Here is a 27,982-nt window from a genome sequence, read left to right as displayed (position 1 = left end):
GGAAACAAAAAAAACTGAAGGAAGCTGCGTGGAGGCTTCCTGTTAAAGCTTGGAATGATGAGGAGTTTCCTGTTGGAGGGGGAGCCATGATCTCTTGGGTGCTGTCCTGAGAGACGTTTGGGGAAATCATGTATTTGCAAATAGAGTGTAATTAAATACCGTATTTATCTGCGTAGAACACACGCCGGCGTATAACACGCACCCCAAGTTTAGGAGGGATTTTTAAGGAAAAAAACTTTTGGGAGGGAAGTTTAAGAAAAAAAACTTACATTTAAATGCCCATCAATGCAGCCTCATCAGTGTCCATCTGTAGCCTTGTCCATCATTGCAGCCTTGTCAGTGTCCCTCATTGCAGCCTTGTCCCCCATTGCAGCCTTGTCAGTGTCCATCTGTAGTCCTTCATTGCAGCTGTGTCCCTCATTACAGCCTTGTCAGTGTCCATCTGCCTTGCACTGTGTTTGCAATGCCGTTTAAAAATGGCGCCGCCGTTCTCGGCCGCTTTCGGCCATTCTCGGCGGCTCTCGGCCGTTCTCTGCGGCTTTCGGACGCACTCGGCTTTCGGCGGCTCACGCGGGACTGCGAGAGCCGATGAGAATGGCCGAAAGCTGCCGAGAATGGCCGAGAGCAGCCGAGAATGGCCGAGAGCTGCCAAAAGGCTCACAATCGGCGGGGGGATCGGCGTATAACACGCACCCATGATTTTAAGGGGAAAACAAGTTATACGCCGATAAATACGGTACCTACATCTATATTTGCTCATTACATTTGTAAGCTGTGCTATTGCAAAATGGTTGTGCTTTAGCATCTATCTTTAGAATGCATGTTTATGAGTCAGGTCTAGCTGAAAGAAAATACACACACACACACACACACACACACTCTAGTAGAGACTTTATTCCAGCAAATAATTTCAGGAGGCTTAATGGTTGTAGTAAAATACAAATGACCATTAGAGGAAAAACCTACAGATCAGTGTATATAATACAATACTTGAATATATAGTACAGTACACATGTAAGGGTTGTAAAAGTAAAAAAAACTAAAAAAATGAAATGAAACAAACAAATGAAAGTAGTTGTTCAAATTAACCAAAATTAGTGCTCACTGAAAACACTGTGTATATGCTATTAATTAAATGTTCCAATGGCCTTAGAAACATTATGCACTACAGGGTCATGCTGGCCACTTATGCTGTTGTATAACTTTTTTAAGTTGTCACTTTGCAAGTGGCATGTTTTTAATATGTTTAAAAATTCAATTAAAACAAAAAAAACCAAACAAAAAAACACATGTATTAACCATATAACATTTAAAGTATTTTACAGAAAGGTCTTCTGTCGTGCCTTCCTTAGCCATTTATGTGATTGTTCATCATTTTGTATATTTGATTTTGGTATGGCAACAAAGGACAAGTCCCAAGATTTATAATGAAGTGTCACCAAGTCAGACAATTGGAAAAGTACTTGTTATTTGTACCACTGTACTGATGCAGGCTCTTTCTTCTCTAAATCTAAATCTTCCAGCTCCTGCCACGGTTTTAATTCAGTTCCTGGTAATACCACTGTCTGCAAAAGAACAAATAACCACATCAGTCGAGTTAATCAATAATGCTGGCTGAAATTCATGTATAATGCATACAATACTTAAACTGTCATTAAACCAAGACTAAGAAAAAACCCTCATTACATGCTACTGTATATAACAGTGTCCATATTGACAAAGCCACTAAAGCATTTGTTATGTATAGTGACATATACCTAATTGTTCCAGCCTTCAGCTGTCCCTCCCACCTTCCCTGTCCCCAGTGCAGCCTGAGATTGTGTAAGTCAGCTGTTGTCATCTACTGAGCATGCTCCTACGGTAGTTTGTTTCCTTCTAAGCTCCTAATTTTCTCCATTTTCTTATCTGTGCAGACCACATGACTATAGAGTCACACATGTGGGTGTACAGACAGTGGTAAATGACATTCCTCCTCCATATCCTCCTATTGCTATGGGGGAGGGACATAGTATGCCGATTGATTACTTTCACTAAAATGCACAAAATCTTAGTCTTAATATAAATCAGTATTAAATATATCAAATGTGGTATTATAGATGAGGAGCAGTGGCCGAGATGCATTAGAATTAGGTTAAAAGAAACAATATTCCTAGCTCGCAAGACTATAGCACTTAAATGGATCCAACCCTCACCTCCTTCAGTCTGTAAATGGATGCAATTGGTAAATCAGCTGTTGCCTTATGAAAAACTTGTGTTTGAGCACAGGGGATCACCCACAAAAATATAACAAGGTTTGGAATGTGTGGTGTTTTTACCCTCACTATCAGCAGCTGCAGGCATCATTCAGATATTTTTTTTTTCAGCAGGCGATTCCCTGCAAAGTAAAAGCCATCATGTGCAAGTTTTTTTTCCCCACAAATAGAGCTTTCTTTTGGTGGTATATGATCACCTCTATGGGTTTTATTTTTTGCGCTATAAAACAAAACAAAAAAAAAAAAAAAAAAAATTTTTTTACTTTTTGCTATAATATCCCAAAGTAAAAGAAAAAAAAATCTTTATCAGTTTAGGCCAATATGTATTCTACATTTTTTTTTCAAAAAATATTGCAATACGCGTATATTGATTGGTTTGCGCAAAAGTTACAGCATCTACAAAATAGGGAATAGATTTATGGCATTTTTATTATTATTTTTTTTTTTTACTAGTAATGTTGGTGATCAGCGATTTTCTAGCGGGACATTGCGACGGACAGATCGGACACTTTTTTTTTAGGACCACTGACATTTATACAGCGATCAGTGCTATAAAAATGCACTGATTACTGTATGAATGTCACTGGCAGGGAAGGGATAACACTAGGGGGCGATCAAGGGGTTAAATGTGGGAGGTGTTTCTAACTCTGAGGGGAGGGGACTGACTTGGAGTACAGCGAGTTCGCTGTTTCTAATCATAAGGAACAGAACGGGGATCTGTTTGTTTACATTGTCAGATCTCCATTCTGGCTCTGTGGAGACATCGCTGGGTTTGCGCAACGGCTCCCCAGCCACGCTGCTGTAGCTGTTAAAGGGACTGCCGTACAGCTACGGCGATTTGTGGGAACGAGCCGACCTCCCACCTTATACGGTGGCTGATAAGCAAGTGGTTAAAAAGAGAACCAGTCATGCCCTAGTCCTATTACAAGGGATGTTTACATTCCTTGTAATAGGAATAAGAGTAAACCATTTTTTTTTTTTTTAAAGTGCCTGTGTCCTTGTGCTTGCACGAAAACACATACGTAGGTCTCACCTGCATTCATACCACACATGTGGTATCGCTGTGAATGTTAGAGTGAGAGCAATAATTCTAGCACAAGACCTCCTCTGTAACTCTAAACTGATAACCTTTAAAAAAAATTAAAGCATAACCTATGGAGATGTTTAAGTACTGAAGTTTGCCGCCATTCCACGAGTGTGCGCAATTTTAAAGTGTGACATGCTAGGTATCCATTTACTTTGCGTAACATCATCTTTCACATTATACAAAAAATATTAAGCTAACTTGAGTGGTTTGTTTTAACTCATAAAAATTTTTTTTTTTTTTTTCCCCAAAACAAAATCGTGTCTATATATATATATATATATATATATATATATATATATATATATATATATCTATCTATATCTATATATATCTATATATATCCATATATATCTATCTATATCTATACACACACACACACATATATATATATATATATATATATATATATATATATATATATATATATATATATATATATATATATATATATACATATACACACACACACACACACACATATATACACATACATACACACACACACACACACAGTATCTCACAAAAGTGAGTACACCCCTCACATTTTTGTAAATATTTTATTATATCTTTTCATGTGACAACACTGAAGAAATGGCACTTTGCTACAATGTAAAGTAGTGAGTGTCCAGCTTGTATAACAGTGTCAATTTGCTGTTCCCTCAAAATAACTCAACACACAGCCATTAATGTCTAAACTGCTGGCAACAAAAGTGAGTAAACCCCTAAGTGAAAATGGGCCCAATTAGCCATTTTCCCTCCCCGGTGTCATGTGACTCATTAGGGTTAAAATGTCTCAGGTGTGAATGGGGAGCAGGTGCGTTAAATTTGGTGTTATCGCTCTCACTCTCATACTGGTCACTCGAAGTTCAACATGGCACCTCATGGCAAAGAACTGTCTGAGGATCTGTTGCTCTACATAAAGCCTAGGCTATAAGCAAGAAAGAAAGGGGGGTTCCTCAAAAGGAAACCCCAAGTCGGAGTTTGAAGGCACAGCAAACCAAGGGGATATCAAAAAATATAAACTTTAATTGAAATACAAAAATATACATATACACAATACACAAAAGGACACGCTGTGCCTTAAAAGTCCAACTTGGGGTTTCCTTTTGAGGAACCCCCTTTCTTTCTTTTGTAATTGCTATATGACCTACGGATGAGGCAATCGGAGTGTTCTTTTTTCCTTATGTAGGCTATAAGAAGATTGCCAAGACCCTGAAACTGAGCCGCAGCACGGTGGCAAAGACCATACAGCATTTTAACAGGACAAGTTACACTCAGAACAGGCCTTGTCATGGTTGACCAAAGAAGTTGAGTGCAAGTGCTCAGCATCATATCCAGAGGTTGTCTTTGGAAAATAGACATATGAGTGCTGCCAGCATTGCTGCAGAGGTTGAAGGGGTGGGGGGGTCAGCCTGTCAGTGCTCAGACCATACGCCACACACTGCATCAAATTGGTCTGCATGGCTGTCGTCACAGAAGGAAGCTTCTTCTAAAGACAATACACAAGAAAGCCCGAAAACAGTTTGCTAAAGACAAGCAGATTAAGGACATGGAGGATTTGGATTTTGTGGGAATTTCAGAGACCTGGTTCAACAGCTCTCATGATTGGCTGGCAAACATTCAAGGGTATACCCTATACCGCAAAGATAGAGAGGGTAAAAAAGGGGGAGGGGTATGCCTATATATCAAGAATAAGGTACAAGTGAATGTGAGAGATGACATCACTGAGGGGGCTAGGGAGGAGGTGGAATCTTTATGGGTAGAGCTCCAAAGGGATGAAGCTAAGGGGAAAATAATACTGGGAGTATGCTATAGGCCCCCTAACCTGAGGGAGGAAGTGGAGACGGATATTCTATCATAAATTGGATTAGCAGCAAGGATGGAAAGTGTTATCATAATGGGGGATTTTAATTATCCAGACATAGACTGGGCGGAGGGAACCGCGCATTCATTTAAGGCTCGCCAGTTCCTTAACCACTTGACCACTGGGCACTTAAACCCCCTTCCTAACCAGACCAATTTTCAGCTTTCGGTGCTCTCACACTTTGAATGACAATTACTCAGTCATACAACACTTTACCCATATGAAATTTTTATCCTTTTTTTCACACAAATAGAGCTTTCTTTTGGTGGTATTTAATCACCGTTGGGTTTTTTATTTTTTGCGCTATAAAAGAAAAAAGACTGAAAATTTGGTAAAAAAATGAATTTTTCTTTGTTTCTGTTATAAAATTTAGCAAATTAGTAATTTTTCTTCGTAAATTTTGGCCAAAATTTATACCGCTACATATCTTTGGTAAAAATAAGTACAACTTGGTGTATATTATTTGGTCTTTGTGAATGTTAGAGAGTCCAAAAGCTACGGTGCCAATATCTGAAAATTGATCACACCTGAATTACTGACGGCCTATCTCATTTCTTGAGACCCTAACATGCCAGAAAAGTACAAATACCCCTCAAATGACCCCTTTTTGGAAAGAAGACATTCCAAGGTATTTAGAAAGATGCATGGTGAGTTTTTTTGAAATTGTCATCTTTTCCCACAATTCTTTGCAAAATCAAGATTTTTTTTTTCTTTTTTTTTTTTTTTCACAAAATTGTCATATTAGAAGGGTATTTCTCACACACAGCATATGCATACCACAAATTACACCCCAAAACACATTCTGCTATTACTCCCGAGTATGGCGATACCACATGTGTGAGACTTTTACACAGCATGGCCACATACAGAGGCCCAACATGCAGGGGAGCACCTCCAGGCGTTCTGGAGCGCCCAGGCCAATTCTGACATTTCTCTCCTACATGTAAAAATCATAATTTATTTGCTAGAAAATTACATAGAACCCCAAAACATTATATATATTTTTTTTTAGCAAAGACCCTAGAGAATACAATGGCGGTTGTTGCAACTTTTTATCTCGCACGGTATTTGTGCAGCAATTTTTCGAACGCGTTTTTTTTGGGGAAAGAAACAGTTTTGTGCTTTAAAAAAAAACAAAACAGTAAAGTTAGCCCAATGTTTTTGCATAATATGAAAGATGAAGTTACGCCGAGTAAATAGATACCCAACATGTCACCCTTCAAAATTGCACACTCTCGTGGAATGGTGCCAAACGTCGCTACTTAAAAATCTCCATAGGTGACGCTTTAAAATTTTTTCCTGGTTACATGTTTTGAGTTACAGAGGAGGTCTAGGGCCAAAATTATTGCTCTCGCTCTACCGATCGCAGCGATACCTCACATGTGTGGTTTGAACACCGTTTTCATATGTGGGCGGGACTTACGTATGTGTTTGCTTCTGCATGCGAGCACACGGACATGGGCGCTTTAAATTTTTTTTTTTTTTTTTTTTATTGTTTATTTTACTTTATTTATTTTAGTTTGACACTTTTTCCCCCCCAAAAAATTTTTTGATCACTTTTATTTCTATTACAAGGAATGTAAACATCCTTGTAATAGGAATATGGCATGACAGGTCCTCTTTACAGTGAGATATGGGGTCAATAAGACCCCACATCTCACCTCTAGGCTGGGAAGCCTGAAATAATAATAAAAAAAAAACGATCTTGGCTTCGATCGTAGCGGTGAGTCGGTAGAAGCACCGGAGGGTGGCGGGAAGGGGGGGGGGCGTCCCCTCTCGCCTCCCATAAGAATGATCAAGCAGTGGAACAGCAGCTATGATCATTCCTATGGTGTAGGAAATCGCTGGCTGAAAAAGCTGATATCTGAATGATGCCTGTAGCTGCACCCATCATTCAGATATACCCGCTCAAAGTCAGGGATGTCATATGACCGTGGGCGGGAACTGGTTAAAAATTGCGGAGTATTGCGGGCTATTGCAGAGTATTGCGGGGTATATTGCAGAGTAGTGCCCGCGTATATTGCAGAGTAGTGCCCGCGTATATTGCAGAGTAGTGCCCGCGTATATTGCAGAGTAGTGCCCGCGTATATTGCAGAGTAGTGCCCGCGTATATTGCAGAGTAGTGCCCGCGTATATTGCAGAGTAGTGCCCGCGTATATTGCAGAGTAGTGCCCGCGTATATTGCAGAGTAGTGCCCGCGTATATTGCAGAGTAGTGCCCGCGTATATTGCAGAGTAGTGCCCGCGTATATTGCAGAGTAGTGCCCGGGTACATTGCAGAGTAGTGCCCGGGTACATTGCAGAGTAGTGCCCGGGTACATTGCAGAGTAGTGCCGGGTATAATGCAGAGTAGTGCCGGGTATTATGCAGAGTATTGCAGGGTGTTATGCAGAGTATTGCAGGGTGTTATGCAGAGTATTGCAGGGTGTTATGCAGAGTATTGCAGGGTGTTATGCAGAGTATTGCAGGGTGTTATGCAGAGTATTGCAGGGTGTTATGCAGAGTATTGCAGGGTGTTATGCAGAGTATTGCAGGGTGTTATGCAGAGTATTGCAGGGTGTTATGCAGAGTATTGCAGGGTGTTATGCAGAGTATTGCAGGGTTGGCTGAGCATTGAGGGATGGATGGATGTGACTACAATTGTCACTGAGCACCGCTGTGGGTACTACACATCCAGCCCACAGCGGTGCTGCCATCCGATCCCTCCCCCTCTCCCCTCGCACTGTACCGATCGGTACAGAGAGGGGCGGGAGGAACCGGCGTCATGAGATGACGCCGGTCTGTTGACATGTGATCGCTCCGTCATTTGACGGAGCGATCACATGGTAAACGGCCGCGATCAGCGGCCGTTTACCGTGATCCGTGATGCGCCGGGTCCTCTGGACCCGGCGGTCACGGAAGTTCTCGGGTGCGCGCCCCAGGGGGCGCGTGAGAGCAGTATTCTGGGAGGACGTCCATGGACGTCCACCCAGAACTAGCCGACCGCGCTGTTGCCGTCTTTCGGCTATGGCCCGGTCGGCAAGTGGTTAATGTCTTGCAGGAAAATTTTATGGGTCAGATGGTAGACGCACCAACTAGAAATAAAACATTACTAGATCTACTGATTACCAATACAGACCTGATCACAGATGTGGAAATACGGGGCAATTTAGGTAACAGCGATCACAAAGAACACAAAAGTCAATTAGTTTCAGTATAAATCACACAAATAGGAAACATGAAGGGAACACAAAGACACTGAATTTCAAAAGAGCCAACTTCCCTAAACTACAAACCTTGCTAAAAGGCATAAATTGGGATAAAATATTAGGAACAAAGAATACGGAGGAGAGATGGGTTTGCTTTAAGAGCATATTAAATAAGGGCATTAGCCAATGTATCCCATTGGGTAATAAATTTAAAAGAGCGAACAAACATCCTGGATGGCTTAACTCCAATGTAAAAATGCATATAAAAGCAAAGGAGAAGGCCTTCAAAAAAATACAAGGTTGAGGGATCATCCTCAGCATTCAGAATTTATAAAGAATGCAATAAGAAATGTAAGGGTGCAATTAGGACGGCTAAGATAGAACATGAAAGACACATAGCGGAGGAGAGCAAAAAAAAATCCCAAGAAATTCTTTAAGTATGTAAACAGTAAAAAAGGGAGGACAGACCATATTGGCCCCATAAAGAATGAGGAAGGACATCTGGTTACAAAGGATGGGGAGATGGCAAAGGTATTGAATTTATTCTTCTCCTCAGTCTTCACGAGTGAATCGGGGGACTTCAGTAACCAAAACTGCAGTGTTTATCCTCATGACACAACACAGGAAGCACCTACATGGTTAACAGAGGACGGAATTAAAATTAGACTTGAGAAACTTAACGTTAATAAATCACCGGGACCAGATGGCTTGCATCCGAGGGTACTTGGGGAACTCAGTCAGGTGATTGCCAGACCGTTGTTCCTAATTTTTACAGACAGTCTATTGACTGGAATGGTACCAGCTGATTGGAGAAAAGCCAATGTAGCACCAATATTTAAAAAGGGCCCAAAAAACATCCCTGGGAATTACAGACCAGTTAGCCTAACATCAATAGCATGTAAACTCTTGGATGGGATGATAAGGGACTATATACAAGATTTTAGTAATAAGAATGATATCATTAGCAGTAATCAGCATGGATTCATGAAGAATCGTTCTTGCCAAACCAATCTATTAACCTTCTATGAGGAGGTGAGTTGCCATCTAGATAAAGGAAGGCCCGTAGACGTGGTGTATCTGGATTTTGCAAAAGCATTTGACACCGTTCCCCATAAACGTTTACTGTACAAAATAAGGTGCGTTGGCATGGACCATAGGGTGAGTACATGGATTGAAAACTGGCTACAAGGGCGTGTTCAGAGGGTGGTGATAAATGGGGAGTACTCAGAATGGTCAGGGGTGGGTAGTGGGGTTCCCCAGGGTTCTGTGCTGGGACCAATCCTATTTAATTTGTTCATAAACGACCTGGAGGATGGGATAAACAGTTCAATCTCTGTATTTGCAGACGATACTAAGCTAAGCTGGGCAATAACTTCTCCGCAGGATGTGGAAATCTTGCAAAAAGACCTGAACAAATTAATGGGGTGGGCGACTACATGGCAAATGAGGTTCAATGTAGAAAAATGTAAAATAATGCATTTGGGTGGCAAAAATATGAATGCAATCTATACACTGGGGGGAGAACCTCTGGGGGAATCTAGGATGGAAAAGGACCTGGGGGTCCTAGTAGATGATAGGCTCAGCAATGGCATGCAATGCCAAGCTGCTGCTAATAAAGCAAACAGAATATTGGCATGCATTAAAAGGGGGATCAACTCCAGAGATAAAACGATAATTCTCCCGCTCTACAAGACTCTGGTCCGGCTGCACCTGGAGTATGCTGTCCAGTTCTGGGCACCAGTCCTCAGGGAGGGACGTACTGGAAATGGAGCGAGTACAAAGAAGGGCAACAAAACTAATAAAGGGTGTGGAGGATCTTAGTTATGAGGAAAGGTTGCGAGCACTGAACTTATTCTCTCTGGATGAGAGACGCTTGAGAGGGGATATGATTTCAATTTACAAATACTGTACTGGTGACCCCACAATAGGGATAAAACTTTTTCGCAGAAGAGAGTTTAATAAGACTCGTGGCCACTCATTACAATTAGAAGAAAAGAGGTTTAACCTTAAACTACGTAGAGGGTTCTTTACTGTAAGAGCGGCAAGGATGTGGAATTCCCTTCCACAGGCGGTAGTCTCAGCGGGGAGCATTGATAGCTTCAAGAAACTATTAGATAATCACCTGAATGTAATACTGACACATAATCACACACATAGGTTGGACTTGATGGACTTGTGTCTTTTTTCAACCTCACCTACTATGTAACTATGATTACAGGAACCATGTCCTGTGGTCTGATGAGAACAAAATAAACTTATTTGGTTCAGACGGTGTCAAACATGTGTGGCGGGAAACCAGGTGAGGAGTACAAAGGCAAGTGTTTCTTGCCAACAGTCAAGCATGGTGGTGGGAGTGTCATGGTCTGGGGCTGCATGAGTGCTGCTGACACTGGGGAGCTACAGTTCATTGAGGGAACCATGAATGCCAACATGTACTGTGACATACTGAAGCAGAGCATGATCCCCTTCCTTCTGAGACTGGGCCGCAGGGCTGTATTCCAACATAACGACCCCAAACACACCTCCAAGACAACCACTGCCTTGCTAAAGAAGCTGAGGGTAAAGGTGATGGACTGGCCAAGCATGTCTGCAGACCTAAACCCTATTGAGCATCTGTGGGGCATCCTCAAAGGGAACATGGAGGACCGCAAGGTCTCGAACATCCACCAGCTTCGTGATGTCATCATGGAGGAGTGGAAGAGGACTCCAGTGGCAACCTGTGAAGCTCTGGTGAACTCCATGCCCAAAAGTGTTAAGGCAGTGCTGGAAAATAATGGTGGTCACACAAAATATTGACACTTTGGGCCCAATTTGGACATTTTCACTTAGGGGTGTACTCACTTTTGTTGCCAGTAGTTTAGACAATATTGGCTGTGTGTTGAGTTATTTTGAGGGGACACTGTTATACAAGCTGTACACTCACTACTTTACAATGTAGCAAAGTGTCATTTCTTCAGTGTTGTCACATGAAAAGGTATAATAAAATATTTACAAAAATGTGAGGGATATATATATATAGATATATATAGATATATATATATATATATATATATATATATATATATATATATATATATATATATATATATATATATATATATACATACACACACACACACATATAAATATATACATACACATATATACAGTATCTCACAAAAGTAAGTACACCCCTCACATTTTTGTAAATATTTTATTATACCTTTTCATGTGACAACACTGAAGAAATGACACTTTGCTTCATTGTAAAGTAGTGAGTGTACAGCTTGTATAACAGTGTAAATTTGCTGTCCCCTCAAAATAACTAAAGAAAAATTCCTCAAGTGGGATTTTAATGGACCAGAAACAGTAATGTCACAAAAGTACAAAATTTATGAAGACAGGTAAATACAATATATGATTGAAGAAAAATTAATCACTAAAAACAAACACATGGTATAACAGACAGCATGGATTCAAACCAATGGAATAACCTAGAGATCAACTGTTAAGGATATGACAGAAGAAACCCAACGCGTTTCAACATAAGAGGTGAAATAGTCTTCTCCAGGGACAGTAGGTTATACAATTCCATTTTTTTTTGAAAAATCAATTATAAAATACACATGATTATAAACATGAACAAAAACCTGAAACAAAATTCAATGATGTCTATACAATAATCATATGCAAAAACAAAACGTTATACATAAAGTTAACCATACTGACCCCATGTGTTATTGAATCATCCAATGGAGATCATAGCTCAAAGAACAGAAGAGGATGGACCACCGAGATTGCGGCAGGCAGGCACAGAGGGAGAAAAACACCAAACAAGACCCCCGTGCCAGACCGTGAGCTCCCAACAGGGGCCGGAGCGCCAGAAGACCGATGCATCTAATACTGTGACATCAAAGATCTAGATGGAGTACAGGTATTTGGGCAGATATTTAATAAAGACATGTGTGTTAAAATTAATAAAAAGGAGAGTTGATTTAGGATAGTCCTGAGCATACCTATATTCTATAGAATGTGAGGAATCACTAAGAGATGATGGAATAGCATTTGTCCAAGTGGCAATAATGATTTGAAGTAGTCAGAAAGTTATATCCACATCCATGTAACGCCCATGAAAACAGGAAAGCCCTGATGTATCGATTGGATGCAGGTCTATTGCAATTAAATAGTATGTTCAAACGTATCTATGAAGATAACAGCAGACGTTGGTATTACATAAATGGGGATTACATCCCATCGGTATAAAAAATATATACTGAATACACGTGGGCACTAACAACGCAGTAGTGGAATGGTTCATAATGGCTGTATTTCTGCCATGCTGCTTGACAAGGTATGTCTCCCAAGTGTGGCAGGGAAATGAGCTAGGACTGACAATTTATGTTTGTTCCCAGTTAATCACAGGATGGTCATCAAATGCTCGATGGCTGGTCCCCTAAGCCGATGGCACACTGCACCGTAGAAACAAGGGAGGCCTGTCTCCATCGTCCTGGGAGCCCGGACACCGGGGAGTGGTCACCCAAAGCGCCGGGCAGCCCGCACACATGACGCTGCGAATGTGTCACTCGCCCACAAACGCACGTTGGGTCCCATGGCAACCAGGATCTCCTGTGACGCCAGACCCTGTAGAAGCCGGCGTCGCCGCCCCTAGAGGGGGGTGGTGAGCACGGCCTACATGTGTCGGATGGAAGAGAACAGCCATGCGGGGGGGAAAAGAAAAAAAAAAAAAAATCACGGCAGAAAAGCTCTTCATCAAACAAGCATGCGCAATCAAAGAATGGTGTCACTCATCTGAATCAGACCTTGGAGGACAATATACCAAAAGATTGCCAAAAGTCAAAAAATGTAGGTAATATGGGACCCCTAAAGAGAATCTCCCAGTGGATCAAAACTGAAATCCTTCTGGTTGCCATGGGACCCAACGTGTGTCGGTGGGCGGGTGATGTATTGCGGTGAGTCATGACGTGTTCTGGCTGCCAGACACTCTGGATGACGTCACTCCCAGGTGTCCGGGCTCCTGGGATGATGGAGACAAGCCTTCCTTGTTTGTGATGCCGTGCCATCAGCTCAGGGTGCCGTCCTGTGATGCCACCTCAGCCACGCCCTTTGATTAACTGGAGACAAACATAAAATGTCAGTCCTAGCTCACTTCCCTGCCACACTTGGGAGACATAGCTGTATTTCTGCCATGCTGCTCGACAATGTATTATGAACCATTCCACTACTGCGTTGTTAGTGCCCACGTGTATTCAGTCCTAGCTTCCCTTCCACTTTACTTAGCGATTCCTCGCATTCTACATAATATAGGTATGCTGAGGACTATCCTAAATCAGCTCTCCTTTTCATTAATTTTAAGACATATCTTTATTAAATATCTGACCAAATACCTGAACTCGTCTATATCTTTGATGTCACAGTATTAGATGCATCTGTCTTCTGGCGCTCCGGCCCCTGTTGGGAGCTCACGGTCTGGCACAGTACTCTTTTGCATTTTTCTCCCTCCATGCCTGCCCAGTGCAATTTCAGCGGTCCATCCTCCTCTGTTCTTTGAGCTATAATCCCCATTGGGTGATTCATTAACACATGGGGTCAGTATGGTTAACTTTATGTAGAATTGTTTTTGCATATGATTATCGTAAAGACATCATTGAATTTTGTGCATGTTTATTATCATGTGTATTTTATAATTATAGATAGATTTTTCAAAAAAACTGGAATTGTATAACCTACTGTCCCTGAAGACTTCACCTCTTATGTTGAAGCGCATTGGATTTCTTCTTTTATATTCTTGACAGTTGATCTCTAGGTTATTCCACTGGTTTGACTCCATGCTGTCTATTATACCATGTGTTTGTTTTGATTGATCAATTTTTCTTTGATCATATATTGTATTTACCGGTCTTAAATGTTGTACTTTTACGACATTACTGTTTCTGGTCCATTAAAATCTCACTTCTTGAGGAATTTTCTTTTTCCTGTACGTATCAGGGATGTGGACCTAAAACAGTTATCCAGATAGTTGGCAAAAAATCTTCTACAAATAACTCAACACAACGCCATTAAAGTGATTGTAAAGGTAAAGAGAAAGAGAAAACATATCATACCTCCACTGTGCAGCTCGTTTTGCACAGAGTGGCCCCCGAACCTGCTCTTCTGGGGTCCCCAGGACTGATAACCCCCTCAGTGAAGCGCTTCCCTCCAGCATTTGGCGTCCATAGAGGCCGAATGCGGGACTTGGCCCCACCCCTCGCGTCATTGGATTTGATTGACACAAGCGGGAGCCAATGGCTGTGTTGCTATCAAATCTATCCAATCAAGAGCCGAGAACCCCGGACAGGGAGCCAGCGCATCCCCGCCGGGTCAAGTTTGAGGGCTCAGGTGAGTAAAACAGCGGGGTCTGGGGGGGCGGTCACTGACAGGTGTTTTTTCACCTTAATGCATAGAATGCATTAAGGCGAAAAAACACGAAGGTTTACAACCCCTTTAATGTCTAAACCGCTGACAACAAAATTGAGTACACCCCTAAGTGAAAATGTCCAAATTGGGCCCAGTAAGCCATTTTCCCTCCACAATGTCATGTAACTCATTAGTGTTACAAGGTCTCAGGTGTGAATGGGGAGCGGGTGTGTTAAATTCGGTGTTATCGCTCTCACTCCCTCATACTGGTCACTGGAAGTTCAACATGGCACCTCATGGCAAAGAACTGAGGATCTGAAAAAAAAAAAAATTGTTGCTCTACATAAAGATGGCCTAGGCTATAAGAGGATTGGAACGACCCTGAAACTGAGCTGCAGCACTGTGGCCAAGACCATATAGTAGTTTAACAGGACAGGTTCCACTCAGAACAGGCCTAGACATGGCCGACCAAAAAAGTTGAGTGCACGTGCTCAGCGTCATAGCCAGAGGTTGTCTTTGGAAAATAGACGTATGAGTGCTACCAGCATTGCTGCAAACATTGAAGGGGTGGGGGGTCAGCCTGTCAGTGCTCAAAATATGCACCGCATCAAATTGGTCTGCATGGCTGTCATCCCAGAAGGAAGCCTCTTCTAAACACGATGTACAAGAAAGCCCGCAGTTTGCTGAAGACAAGGAGACTAAGGACAGGGATTACTGGAACCATGTTCTGTGGTCTGACAAGACCAAAATAAACTTAATTTGGTTCAGATGGTGGCTTGCTTACAGTCAAGCATTGTGGTGGGAGTGTCATGGTCTGGGGCTGCATGAGTGCTGCCGGCACTGGGGAGCTACAGTTCATTGAGGGAACCATGAATGCCAACATGTACTGTGACATACTGAAGCAGAGCACGATTCCCCTCCCTTTGGAGACTGGGCCGCAGGGAAGTATTCCAACCATGATAACGATCCCAAACACACCTCTCCAAGACGACCACAGCCTTGCTAAAGAAGCTGAGGGTAAAGGTTATGGACTGGCCAAGCATGTCTCCAGACCTAAACCCTATTGAAAATCTGTGGAGCATCCTCAAAACAGAAGGTGGAGGAGCGCAAGGTCTCTAACATCCACCAGCTCCATGATGTCCTCATGGAGGAGTGGAAAAGGACTCCAGTGGCAACCTGTAAAGCTCTGGTAAACTCCATACCTAAGAGGGTTAAGGCAGTGCTGGAAAATAATGGTGGCCACACAAAATATTGACACTATGGGCCCAATCTGGACTTTTTCACTTAAGGGTGTACTCACTTTTGTTGCCAGCGGAGACATTAATGGCTGTATGTTGAGATATTTTGAGGGGACAGCAAATTTATACTGTTATACAAGCTGTACACACTATTTTACATTGTAGCAAAGTGTCATTTCTTCAGTGTTGTCACATGAAAAGATATAATAAAATATTTACAAAAATGTGAGGTGTGTACTCACTTTTGTATTTGTGTATATATATATATATATATATATATTATATATATATATATACACATACACACACACACACACACACACAGTGGGCAAAAAAGTATATTTAGTCAGCCACCAAATGTGCAAGTTCTCCCACATAAAAAGATTAGAGAGGTCTGTAATTGTCATCATAGGTATACCTCAACTATGAGAGACAAAATGTGGAAACAAATCCAGACAATCACATTGTCTGATTTTTGAAAGAATTTATTTGCAAATTATGGTGGAAAATAAGTATTCGGTCACCTACAAACAAGCAAGATTTCTAGCTCTCACAAACCTGTACCTTCTTTAAGAGGCTCCTCTGTCCTCCACTCATTACCTGTATTAATGGCACCTGTTTGAACTTGTTATCAGTATAAAAGACACCTGTCCACAACCTCTAAGGCTCGGTTCACACATGGGCGGCACGACTTGCAGGTCGCCTCAGCGAGGCGACCTGCAAACGACTGCCGGGGCGACTTGCGAGACGACTTCTGCATAGAAGTCTATGCAAGTCGCCCCAAGTCGCCCCCAAAGTAATACAGGAACCTTTTTCTAAGTCGGAGCGACTTGCGTCGCTCCGATTAGAACGGTTCCATAGCACAGAACGGGAGGCGACTTGTCAGGCGACTAGGTCGCCTGACAAGTCGCCCCAGTGTGAACCGAGCCAAACAGTCACACTCCAAACTTCACTATTGTGAAGACCAAAGAGCTGTCGAAGGACACCAGAAACAAAATTGTAGACCTGCACCAGGCTGGGAAGACTGAATCTGCAATAGGCAAGCAGCTTGGTGTGAAGAAATCAACTGTGGGAGCAATAATTAGAATAAGATCACTGATAATCTCCCTCGATCTGGGGCTCCATGCAAGATCTCACCCCTTGGGGTCAAAATGATCACAAGAACGGTGAGCAAAAATCCCAGAACCACACAGGGGGACCTAGTGAATGACCCGCAGAGAGCTGGGACCAACGTAACAAAGGCTACCATCAGTAACACACTACGCCGCCAGGGACTCAGATCCTGCAGTGCCCCTGCTTAAGCCAGTACATGTCCGGGCCCATCTGAGGTTTGCTAGAGAGCATTTGGATGATCCAGAAGAGGCTTGGGAGAATCTCATATGGTCAGATGAAACCAAAGTAGAACCGTTTGGTAGAAACACAACTTGTGTTTGGAGGAGAAAGAATGCTTGAGTTGCAACCAAAGAACAACATACCTACTGTGAAGCATGGGGGTGGCAACATCATGCTTTGGGGCTGTTTCTCTGCAAAGGGAACAGGACGACTAATCTGTGTACATGAAAGAATGAATGGGCCCATGTATCGTGAGATTTTGAGTGCAAACGTCCTCCCATCAGCAAGGGCATTGAAGATGAAACGTGGCTGGGTCTTTCAGCATGACAATGATCCCAAACACACCGCCCGGGCAACGAAGCAGTGGCTTCGTAAGAAGCATTTCAAGGTCCTGGAGTGGCCTAGCCAGTCTCCAGATCTCAACCCCATAGAAAACCTTTGGAGGGAGTTGAAAGTCCATGTTGCCCAGCAACAGCCCCAAAACATTGCTGCTCTAGAGGAGATCTGCATGGAGGAATGGGCCAACATACCAGCAAGAGCGTGAAGACTTACAGAAAACGTTTGACCTCTGTCATTGCCAACAAAGGATATATAACAAAGTATTGAGATGAACTTTTGATATTGACCAGATTATATATATATATATACACACACACACACACACACACACACACACACACACACATATACACACACATATATATACACATACATACACACACATATTAGGGATGAGCTTTGAGTTCGAGTCGAACCCATGTTCGATTGTTCTTCGAATTGCGAATGTTATGGGCCATTCGCGCCAAATTCGAGGGGCGCGTCACAGCCCATAATTCACTGCGGCATCGCAGTGCATTGCTGGCTGATGATTGGCCAAGCATGCACTATGACCTGCATGCTTGGCCAATCACAGCACCGTCTGTACAGAGAGCCATAATTGGCCAAAGCCAGGGTGGCTTTGGCCAATTATGGCTCAGGGGGTTTAGTACACTCCCCACACTATATAAGGCCCCCTGCGTGGCGGCCTTGTGTAGTGTGTTGCGGCGGAGAGAGATAGACAGAGAGAAAGTGTCATTTGGTTTAAGTTAGATAGAGTAGGCAGGCGAGTCAGTTAGCTGCACTTACAGTGTATTGTGTGTGTATATGTGTATATATATATATATATATATATATATACACACACACACACACACACATACATATATATACATATATATATATATATATATATATATATATATATATATATATATATATATATATATATATATATATATATATATATACACACACACACACATACATATACACATACATACACACATATATATACACACACTGTATTCAGTTTAGCTAGATCCGTTCCTGTTATTCTCTTCCTAATATACTGACAGGCAGGCGTTTTTACAGTATTTACAGTTAGTGTACTGTGTCCTTTGCACAGTGTGTACCTAAAGCTACCTGAAGACAATTGCTGGTGTTCTTCTGATCCTATTAGTACCACAGGCAGGCAGCTGCAGTATTTACAGTTAGCGTACTGTGTCCTCTGCACAGTGTGCACCTAAAGCTACCTGAAGACAATTGCTGGTGTTCTGATCCTATTAATACCACAGGCAGCAGCAATATTTACAGTTAGTGTACCGTGTCCTCTGCACAGTGTGTGTAATTATATATATATATATATATATATATATATATATATATATATATATATATATATATATATATATATATATATATATATATATATATATATATATAGAGAGAGAGAGAGAGTCACTACAACAAAAAATAAATTAAAAATAAAATGAATTAAATGAAAGTGGTATTCCCTGTTCCCTAGACAACGTCAGTTACTAGAAGAAACGGACGTCGGGAAGGTGACGCTCTGACGTCATCGCCTCACAATAGGACGGGCGCTCGCCAGCTGGCCGGCAATTTTTGCTCTCTGTTCACTACTAAATTGTAAGTGTTTTATTTACGTTTTTGATAAATCTTTTTACAGAGTCACACTATGGATACCTCTCTTTCATTCCTATGGTGGTAATTCGGGGATTGGTATTTTCCTAAATCCGCCCGCGGCCACGCCGCTAGAGGGACGTCTTAATGCTAGCTGGGTATCCAGGTCTCCATTCCAGCCAGTCCACCTGCTGTTTGGTACAACACACAGAGTGACGCTGCAGATCCATGTCCATCCGACCTCCGGTTCATTTAATCAAGCTCATTCAGCTTGCTATTTGGTAAGCGTGCATTTCAGGTGGTGGTGGATCACTTTGATGGGTGTTTTCCTACTCTCTCCCTCCACACATCGATCCCTATGAACGGCGATCAGGGGCTTCTTCCCACTACCTAGTGGACTATCGGTTTATTTGATTTATGGACTTGTAATTTTTATTTTTAATTTATTTTTTGTGGTAGTGACTATATGCATTCAGTTTTATACCAGTGTGTTTTTTCACTATTGCACTCAGGCACAGAGTTCATATCATTTGTCACATATATTCACATATATCCTTTTAAGGTATAGCGCAGTTCTTTTCTTTATATTTTTGTGGATATCGCACATGTGAACTGCAGCTTAGTAGTATTTACACTTTTGAGCGCGGTGTCTTTTCCTTTTATACATATATATATATATATATATATATATATATATATATATATATATATATATATATATATATATTAGGGGTGCTGAAATTAATCATTGCATCGCGATTCGGGTGTCCCCGATGCGGCATCGATGCATAAAAACCGGAAAATCAATGTCCGGTGACGTCATTAGTAGCCCCGCCCCTCCCGGGAAAGCGCTCGAGCATGTTTTTAAAATGTCTTTATTTTAAAAAATGTGTTACAATTGATGCTGCGCCCCCGCTGTATGTGCTTTTTAAAAAACAATGTCACTTCATACCGAACTTCGCCGGTATACGATCATGTGACTCCCGGCCCGCCCCGCCCCTCTTCGCTTTCCGCTTCCGTCTCCTGACGACAGCAGGGATTTTTCAGTCCCGCCCGCCTCCCTTCTGATACGATAACTATAGTCAGCGGGCGGGACTGAGAATTCCCCACTGACGTCAGGACTCAGGAGACACGTGAGTGAAGCGGGAAGAGGAGAGCGGAGAGGGGCGGGACGGCCGGGAGTCACATGATCGTATACCGGCGAAATTTGGTATGAAGTGACATCGTTTTTTAAAAGCACATACAGCGGGGGCACAGCATCAATTGTAATATATTTATTAAAAGAAAGTAATTGTGGGGGGTCAGTGATGGCTGCATTTAATGGGCACAGGTGGCTGCATTTGGGCACAGGTGGCTGAGTTTGGCGGGCACAGGTGGCTGAGTTTGGCGGGCACAAGTGGCTGAGTTTGGGCACAGGTGGCTGCGTTTGACGGGCACAGGTGGCTGCGTTTGACGGGCACAGGTGGCTGCGTTTGACGGGCACAGGTGGCTGCGTTTGACGGGCACAGGTGGCTGCGTTTGACGGGCACAGGTGGCTGCGTTTGATGGGGGAGGTGCAGTATTTTTCAGTTTGTTTGCGCCCCCCAAAAAAATTTTGAGCGCCAGCCGCCACTGGTCAGCACAGAGACAGTACAGGGAACTTCACAGGGCTGTTTGTCATCTGTGGATTCTACCCTTTTGACCTCCCAGCAGCCGTGTGTGAATCTCTATACCTTGTAGTGCACCAGATTACTGCACTTTTTAGGGAGTGAGGTTATTTTTAATTCAAAGCGGAGTTCCAGTCTCTCCCCCGTCTGTCCACAGCGCTGGCAATACTACTGTAGGCATCCGGCTGTGACAGCTTGCAGCTTCACAGCCGGGTGCGCATGTCTCGCTGCGCTGTCCTGCATAGCCGGGCAATCTTTTGGGAACTGTGATGTGTCCCAGAAGATTGCAGGGTGGAAGGGCCACCTAGGCGGCCCAAGCGGAAGTGGGAGCTCGTTGGTAATTGTGATGCATCGCGGAATCTAATCGAATCGTTGAACAGATAATCGTAAGCGAATCGAATGACCAGTGAAGATGTGCAGCCCTAATATACACATATATATACACACATATATATACACACATTATATATATATATATATATATATATATATATATATATATATATATATATATATATATATATTTTGTTCCCGTCCACTATGATCAATACAACATTCCTCTTCATATAGACCGCCTTCTCCTTGACGCCACGCAAGCTTAAGCCAGGAATGGTGGTTTGCGACAATGGCACCAACCTCCTCTCCACCCTCTGACAGAGACAACTGACCCATGTGCCCCGTTTGGCTCACGTCCTTAACCTGGTGGTGCAGCGGTTCTTGGGCAGGTAGGAGGGTCAGGAGAGCTTGTTTTTTTCCCCCCACGCCAGTGGGCTATGATCAGGGATGCATGCACTGTCCTGTCACCATTTGAGGAGGCCACGAGGATGGTGAGCAGTGACAGTGCATGCATCAGTGACACTGTCCCCCTTGTCCACCTGTTGGAGCACACGCTGCGTGGATTAATGGACAGGGCACTTGAGGCAGAACAGAGGGAGGAAGAGGAGGACTTCCTTACCTCTCAAGGCCCCCTTTATCCAGACAGTGTTCCTGCGTGCCCGCCGATCACACAGGAAGATGAGGAGGAGGAGGATTGTGTCAGTATGGAGGTGGAGCCTGGCACTCAGCATCAGCCTTCAAGGGTTCATTTACAGTCTGAAGAAACCCATGGACTTGTACGTGGCTGGGAGGAGGTGGCTGTGGATCATGTCGTCCTTAGTGACCCAGAGGACTCTGGACCGAATGCCTCAGCAAACCTACGCTGCATGGCCTCCCTGATCCTGCAAAGCCTGCGGAAGGATCCTCGTATTCGTGGTATCAAGGGGAGGGATCATTACTGGTGGCAACCCTCCTTGATCCACGTTACAAGGGTAAGGTTGCGGACCTTATCTTGCCATCGCAGAGGATGAAACATCTTCGGAAAGGCCTTGCAGAAAGGTTTGTGCAATGTGTTTCCAGAGCCTGGGCGGTTACAATTTCCTGGTCCTCATGGACAACGTGTTGCTGAGGCTTCGGTCAGTCACAGAAGGAGCGGTGGAGAAGGTGGCCGTCTGACCGATGCGTTCAGACAATTTTTTAGTCCGCAGCCCCAAGGTATGATCGGTTCCAGCAACCATCGCCAGCGTCTGATTCACATGGTGCAGGAATACCTAGGGGCAAGATCAGACTTGGACACCTTTCCCCCCGAAAATCCTCTGGGTTACTGGGTCTTGAGGATGGATCAGTGGCCAGCGCTTGCACAGTATGCAATTGAGCTACTGGCCTGTCCTGCATCCAGCATTCTTTCGGAACGCACATTCAGTGCTGCTGGAGGCTTTGTAACCGATTACAGGGTGCGCCTATCCACCGAATCGGTCGATCAGCTGACCTTCATAAAAATGAATCAGTCTTGGATCACCAGCTACCAAGCACCTTCAAGACTGCCTATGCTGATGCTAACTGACTATCCTGTTATGTTGAGTGACAATCCTCTTCCTCCTCAATTTTCATGCTGATAGTTTGTAACAACATTTTTGGTTCTGGGCACCGCCACCAGTGGCTAAGGCTCAATTTTTCTGCCTCTGCGCTCCAACTAGAGTATCTGTGAGGGGTTGCAGTGTTGTGGCACCAGCACCAGCGCCCAAGGCCCAATTTTTCAGCCCGTGTAACAGGGGCGTATAATTACAATTTTTGATGCAATACTTTGCAGCAGGGCTCATTCCTGCGCTCCAACTATAGCATCTGTGAGGGGTTGCAGTGTTGTGGCACCAATGCCTAAGGCCCAATTTTTCTGCCCCTGTTCAACAGGTGCATTTAATTACAATTCTTGATATAATATTTCACAGCAGGCCCGTTCCTACGCCCACCAAGAGTAACTGTGAGGGCTTACAGTGTTGTGGCAACACAAACACCTAAGGCCCCAATTTCTGCAGAGTATATAGGGCAGGCCCCTACTTTCAAACATCCAACTTACAAACGACTCCTACTTGTAAACAGAAGAAGACAACAGGAAGTGAGATGAAATCTACCCCTAGGAAGGGAAATTCCCTCCTGTAAGAGTTAATATGGGAAAAACGTGTCTCCTCTACACTGATGCTTTATCACCAATCCTTGTTTCACTAAAACCCCCAAATTTAAAAAAAAAATTTGTCATTGGGACAGAAAGTGAGGAGAAATCTTCTGAAGAGGTGCACAGACAGCAAAACAAATGTTACAGGGGTGATAACCCTTCCCTGTGTTTTCCAAAAAGCTTAAAATAGATTTTTTTGGCTGGAGCTACACTTTAAAAATGTACCAGTTCAAAATTACAAACAGATTTTAGTTAACAACAAACCTACAGTCCCTGTCTTGTTTGCACCACCTGTATACTGCTGTTCAGAGTATATAGGGCCTGGGGGCCCTATGCCTTTCCTTTTTTTAATTTGGGTGCGGGGTTCCCCTTAATATCCATACAAGACCCAAAGGGCCTGGTAATGGACTGGGGGGGGTACCCATGCCGTTTGTCTCACTGATTTCCATCCATATTGCCGGGACCCGACATTACAATAAAGCCGCAAGCAGTTTTAAATGACTTTTATTCATTTACAAATGTCATTTAGTGCAGGGACTGTTCTAAGCAAGGGAACCACACGCCACTTTACAGGCATACTATAGACACCCCCCAGGTACGATATTTAAAGGAATATTTCACTTTTTTTTGCATATTAGCCTTTAAAATTAGCACTTTTGATTTTGAACGTTCGAGTCCCATAGACTTTAATGGGGTTCTAAAGTTTGCGCAAACTTTCGGTCCGTTCGCAGGTTCTGGTGCGAACCTAACCGGGGGGTGTTCGGGTCATCCCTAATACACACACACACATTGCCTTGAAAAAAAGTATTCAAACCTCTTAATTTGTCATGTTACAACAAAATACGTAAAAATGTATTTTATTGGAATTGTATGTGATAGACCAACACAAATTGGCACAGAACTGTGAAGTGGAAGGAAATGAGAAATGATTTTCAAAAAAAAATCTGAAAAATGTGGGGTGCATTTGTATTAAGCCCCCCTGAGTCAATACTTTGTAGAACCACCTTTTCGCTGCAATTATAGCTGAAAGTTTTTTTGGGTATGCCTCTACCAGTTTTGCACATATAGATAGTGAAATTATTGCCCATTCTTCTTTACAAAATAGCTCAAGCTCTGTTAGATTGGGTGGAGAGCACCTGAACAGCACTTTGCAAGTCTTGCCACAGATTTCCAATTTGATTTAGGTCTTTGACTGGGCCATCCTAACACATGAATATACCTTTATCTAAACCATTCCATTGTAGCTCTGCCTGTACGTTTAGGGTCATTGTCCTGCTGGAAGGTGAACCTCTGCCTCAGTCTTTTGCAGACTTTAACAGGTTTTCTTCTAAGATTACCCTGTATTTGGCTCCATCCATCTTCCCATCAACTCTCACCAGCTTCCCTGTCCCTGCTGAAGAAAAGCATCCCCACAACATGATGTTGCTGACACCATGTTTCATGGTGGGGATGGTGTGTTCAGGGTGATGTGCAGTGTTTATTTTTCTGCCACACATAGCGTTTTGCTTTTAGGCCAAAAGTTCAATTTTGGTCTCATCTGACCATAGCACGTGTGCTGTGTTCCCCCACATGGCTCCTCGCAAACTGCAAATGGGACTTCTTATGGCTTTCTTTTTGCCACTCTTCCATAAAGGCCAGATTTGTGGAGTGCATGACTAATAGTTGACCTGTGGACAGATTCTCCCACCTGAGCTGTGGATCTCTGCAGCTCCCCCAGAGTTACCATGGGCCTCTTTGGCTGCTTCTCTGATAAATGCTACCCTTGCCCGGCCTGTCAGTTTAGGTGGATGGCCATGTCTTGGTAGGTTTGCAATTGTGCCAGACTCTATTTTCGGATGATGAATTGAACAGTGCTCCGTGAGATGTTCAAAGCTTGGGATATTTTTGCTTTAAACTTCTTCACAACTTTATCCCTTGGCCTTCATGATGCTGTTTGTTCACTAAGGTTACCTAACAAACCTCACAGCTTCACAGAACAGCTGTATTTATACTCAGAGTAAATTACACACAGGTGGGCTATATTTACTAATTAGACTATTAGATAACTAATTGATTTCTAAAGGCAACTGGTTCCACTAGATTTTAGTTAGGGGTATCAGAGTAAAGGGGGCTGAGTACAAATGCACGCCACACTTTACAGATATTTATTTTTTTTTTAAAATTGAAAGCCAGTTATTTGCTTTCCACTTCACAATTATGTGCCACTTTATGTTAGTCTATCACATAATACAAAATACATTTACATTTTTAGTTGTAACATGACAAAATGTGGAAAATTTCAAGAGATACGAATACTTTTTCAAGTTTGTGTGTGTATAATATATATATATATATATATATATATATATGGAAGTGGTTAATATGTATAATGTAATTTGAATTTCCCCTCGGAAACTTTTTTTTTTTTTTTTTAGTCATGCGACTGACAACACCAATCAATTGTTCGGGATGCAAAGAAAAACCCACAAAAAACTTCAGGTGAAATACAGGACTCTGAAAACATGTGGTGTGGCCGTTTCAAGATGCACAATAAGGAGGCACTTGAAGAAAGATGGGTTGCAAGGTTCAGGCGCCAGAAGAAAGCCATTACGATGCAAATGCCACAAAGTATCCCGCTTACAATATGCCAAACAGCACAGAGACAAGCCTCAAACCTTCTGTCACAAAGTCATTTGGAGTGATGAGACCAAAACTGATATTTTTGGCCACAACCATAAACGCTTCATTTGGAGAGGAGTCAACAAGGGCCTATGATTAAAGGTACACCATTCCTACTGTGAAACACGTAGGTGGATCGCTGATGTTTTGGGAATGTGAGCTACAAAGGCACAGGAAATTTGGTCAAAAATGATGGCAAGGTGAATGCAATATGTAATCAAACAATACTGGAGGAACATTTGCATTCATCAACCAAGAAGCTGCGCATGGGACGTACTTGGACATTCCAACATGACAACGATCCGAAACACAAGGCCAAGACGACCTGTCATTGGCTACAGCAGAATAAAGTGAAGGTTCTGGAGTGGCTATCTCAGTCTCCTGACCTCAATATCATTGAGCCACTCTGGGGAGATCTCAAAAACGTGCAGTTCATGCAAGACAGCCCAAGAATTTACAGGAATTGGAGGCTTTTTGCTAAGAGGAATGGGCAGGGTTTACCATCTGAGAAGATAAAGAGCCTCAATTCACAAATACAACAAGCGGTCATTGATGTTAAAGGGGGCATTACATGGTATTAAGAACTGGGGAATGTAAACTTGATCAGGGTCATTTGGGTAGTTTCGGTTGTCATTATGATTTAAAAGCAGTAAACAACTGATTAAGTGTTTGGGGTTCCGAGTAATTTTCTAGCAAAAAAATTATGATTTTTAAATGTAGAAGAGGAATGTCAGAACTGGCCCGGCATGAAAGTGATTAATATTTATAATTTAATTTGAATTTCTCTTCTGAAACTTTTAAGTCATGCGACTGACAACACCAATCAGGGCTGTACAGACTCATACTATAGTAACAGAAACCCACCCTCCGCAAAAAAGGAGATCTTCCTCTGCAGATGCCAAAGAACGGGGAAATATCATGTGACTACACCACATCTCTGCAGGAAAAAGGTACTTAAGCCTGGTACACACTGACAGCTTTTTTTTCTTCCATTCAACTCAGGGGGCTGAATAAAAAATAAAGGAGGAGTTTGCTGTACTAACTATGCAATGTTAGTATCACTTTAAAAGTGATACTATACATTGTATATGTCTATGGGGACTTTAAAGTCCCCATAGACGATTTGAAATGATGGCTGATTCCTGCTGAAATGGGCAATATCCAAATTCAAGCCATGGGTGGCCCTATAGGAACCAAGGATGAAAAATTAACAACTGAGCAGTAACTGCATCCTTAGCAGCGGGTGCCTTAATACAATAGCTGGCAATAGGAAACTCCTCCCCATCCATGCTATCATGTAGGCTGAATGGCCTAAATTTCAGCGGTCTATGACCCATTACACAAACATGGTACAGTTTCAGTATCTATGATAAAAATATCAGCTCTCAGACCAGAACCATTGGATCACCCATTTGGTCAGCATTCAGACCTAAGCACATGCACTGTCATCTACACTTGAAAACACCAGTCTAATCTACTTCAATAGGTGAATTGCCTGACCTCAAATATTGTCTGCAATGGCAGTATAGGAAGTCATGTACAGTAGTTCACAAAAATGACAAAACAAAACTGCCACTCAGAATAAGGGTCCCCATCTCAGGCACTGCTGGAAAAACCACACACTATGCCTGCATTTTACACTGTACTTATACAGTAAGAAATGCAGAGAGCAGTGTAGAAACACCAATGTCTGCTTAGTCTGTAGGGAACACTAATTATATGGGGCTTTGCTTCCCAAACTGAAGGCTACAAGGACATGCTCTTATATAACCCCGTACACTCTCAGCTTGGCTTCAACTTTGTAGCAAGCAAGGAGATCAGAAGAACAACAGGATGGAGGGTCCCGTTTCCTGTACAAAACAGATTTTATCGGCAAGTCAA

General features: G+C 42.7%; 1 protein-coding gene across 3 annotated transcripts in view; it reads right to left on the bottom strand.

Annotated features, from left to right (window-relative positions):
* Positions 1 to 874: 874 nt before the first annotated feature.
* Positions 875 to 27,982, bottom strand: part of MRPL45 (mitochondrial ribosomal protein L45) — a 216,766-nt gene continuing 189,658 nt past the window's right edge. For all 3 annotated transcript variants that reach the window (XM_073608271.1, XM_073608270.1, XM_073608269.1), the window contains one exon: positions 875 to 1,565. In XM_073608271.1, the coding sequence (XP_073464372.1) occupies positions 1,467 to 1,565 (99 nt within the window). In that variant the 3' untranslated portion in view covers positions 875 to 1,466. The remainder of the gene's footprint in view (positions 1,566 to 27,982) is intronic.

This window comes from Aquarana catesbeiana, linkage group LG12 (genome assembly GCF_042186555.1).
Source record: "Aquarana catesbeiana isolate 2022-GZ linkage group LG12, ASM4218655v1, whole genome shotgun sequence".
In the NCBI taxonomy this organism is placed as follows: domain Eukaryota; kingdom Metazoa; phylum Chordata; class Amphibia; order Anura; family Ranidae; genus Aquarana; species Aquarana catesbeiana.
Note: the sequence above shows the minus strand (reverse complement) of the source record. Positions and strands in the feature narration are given on the sequence as shown.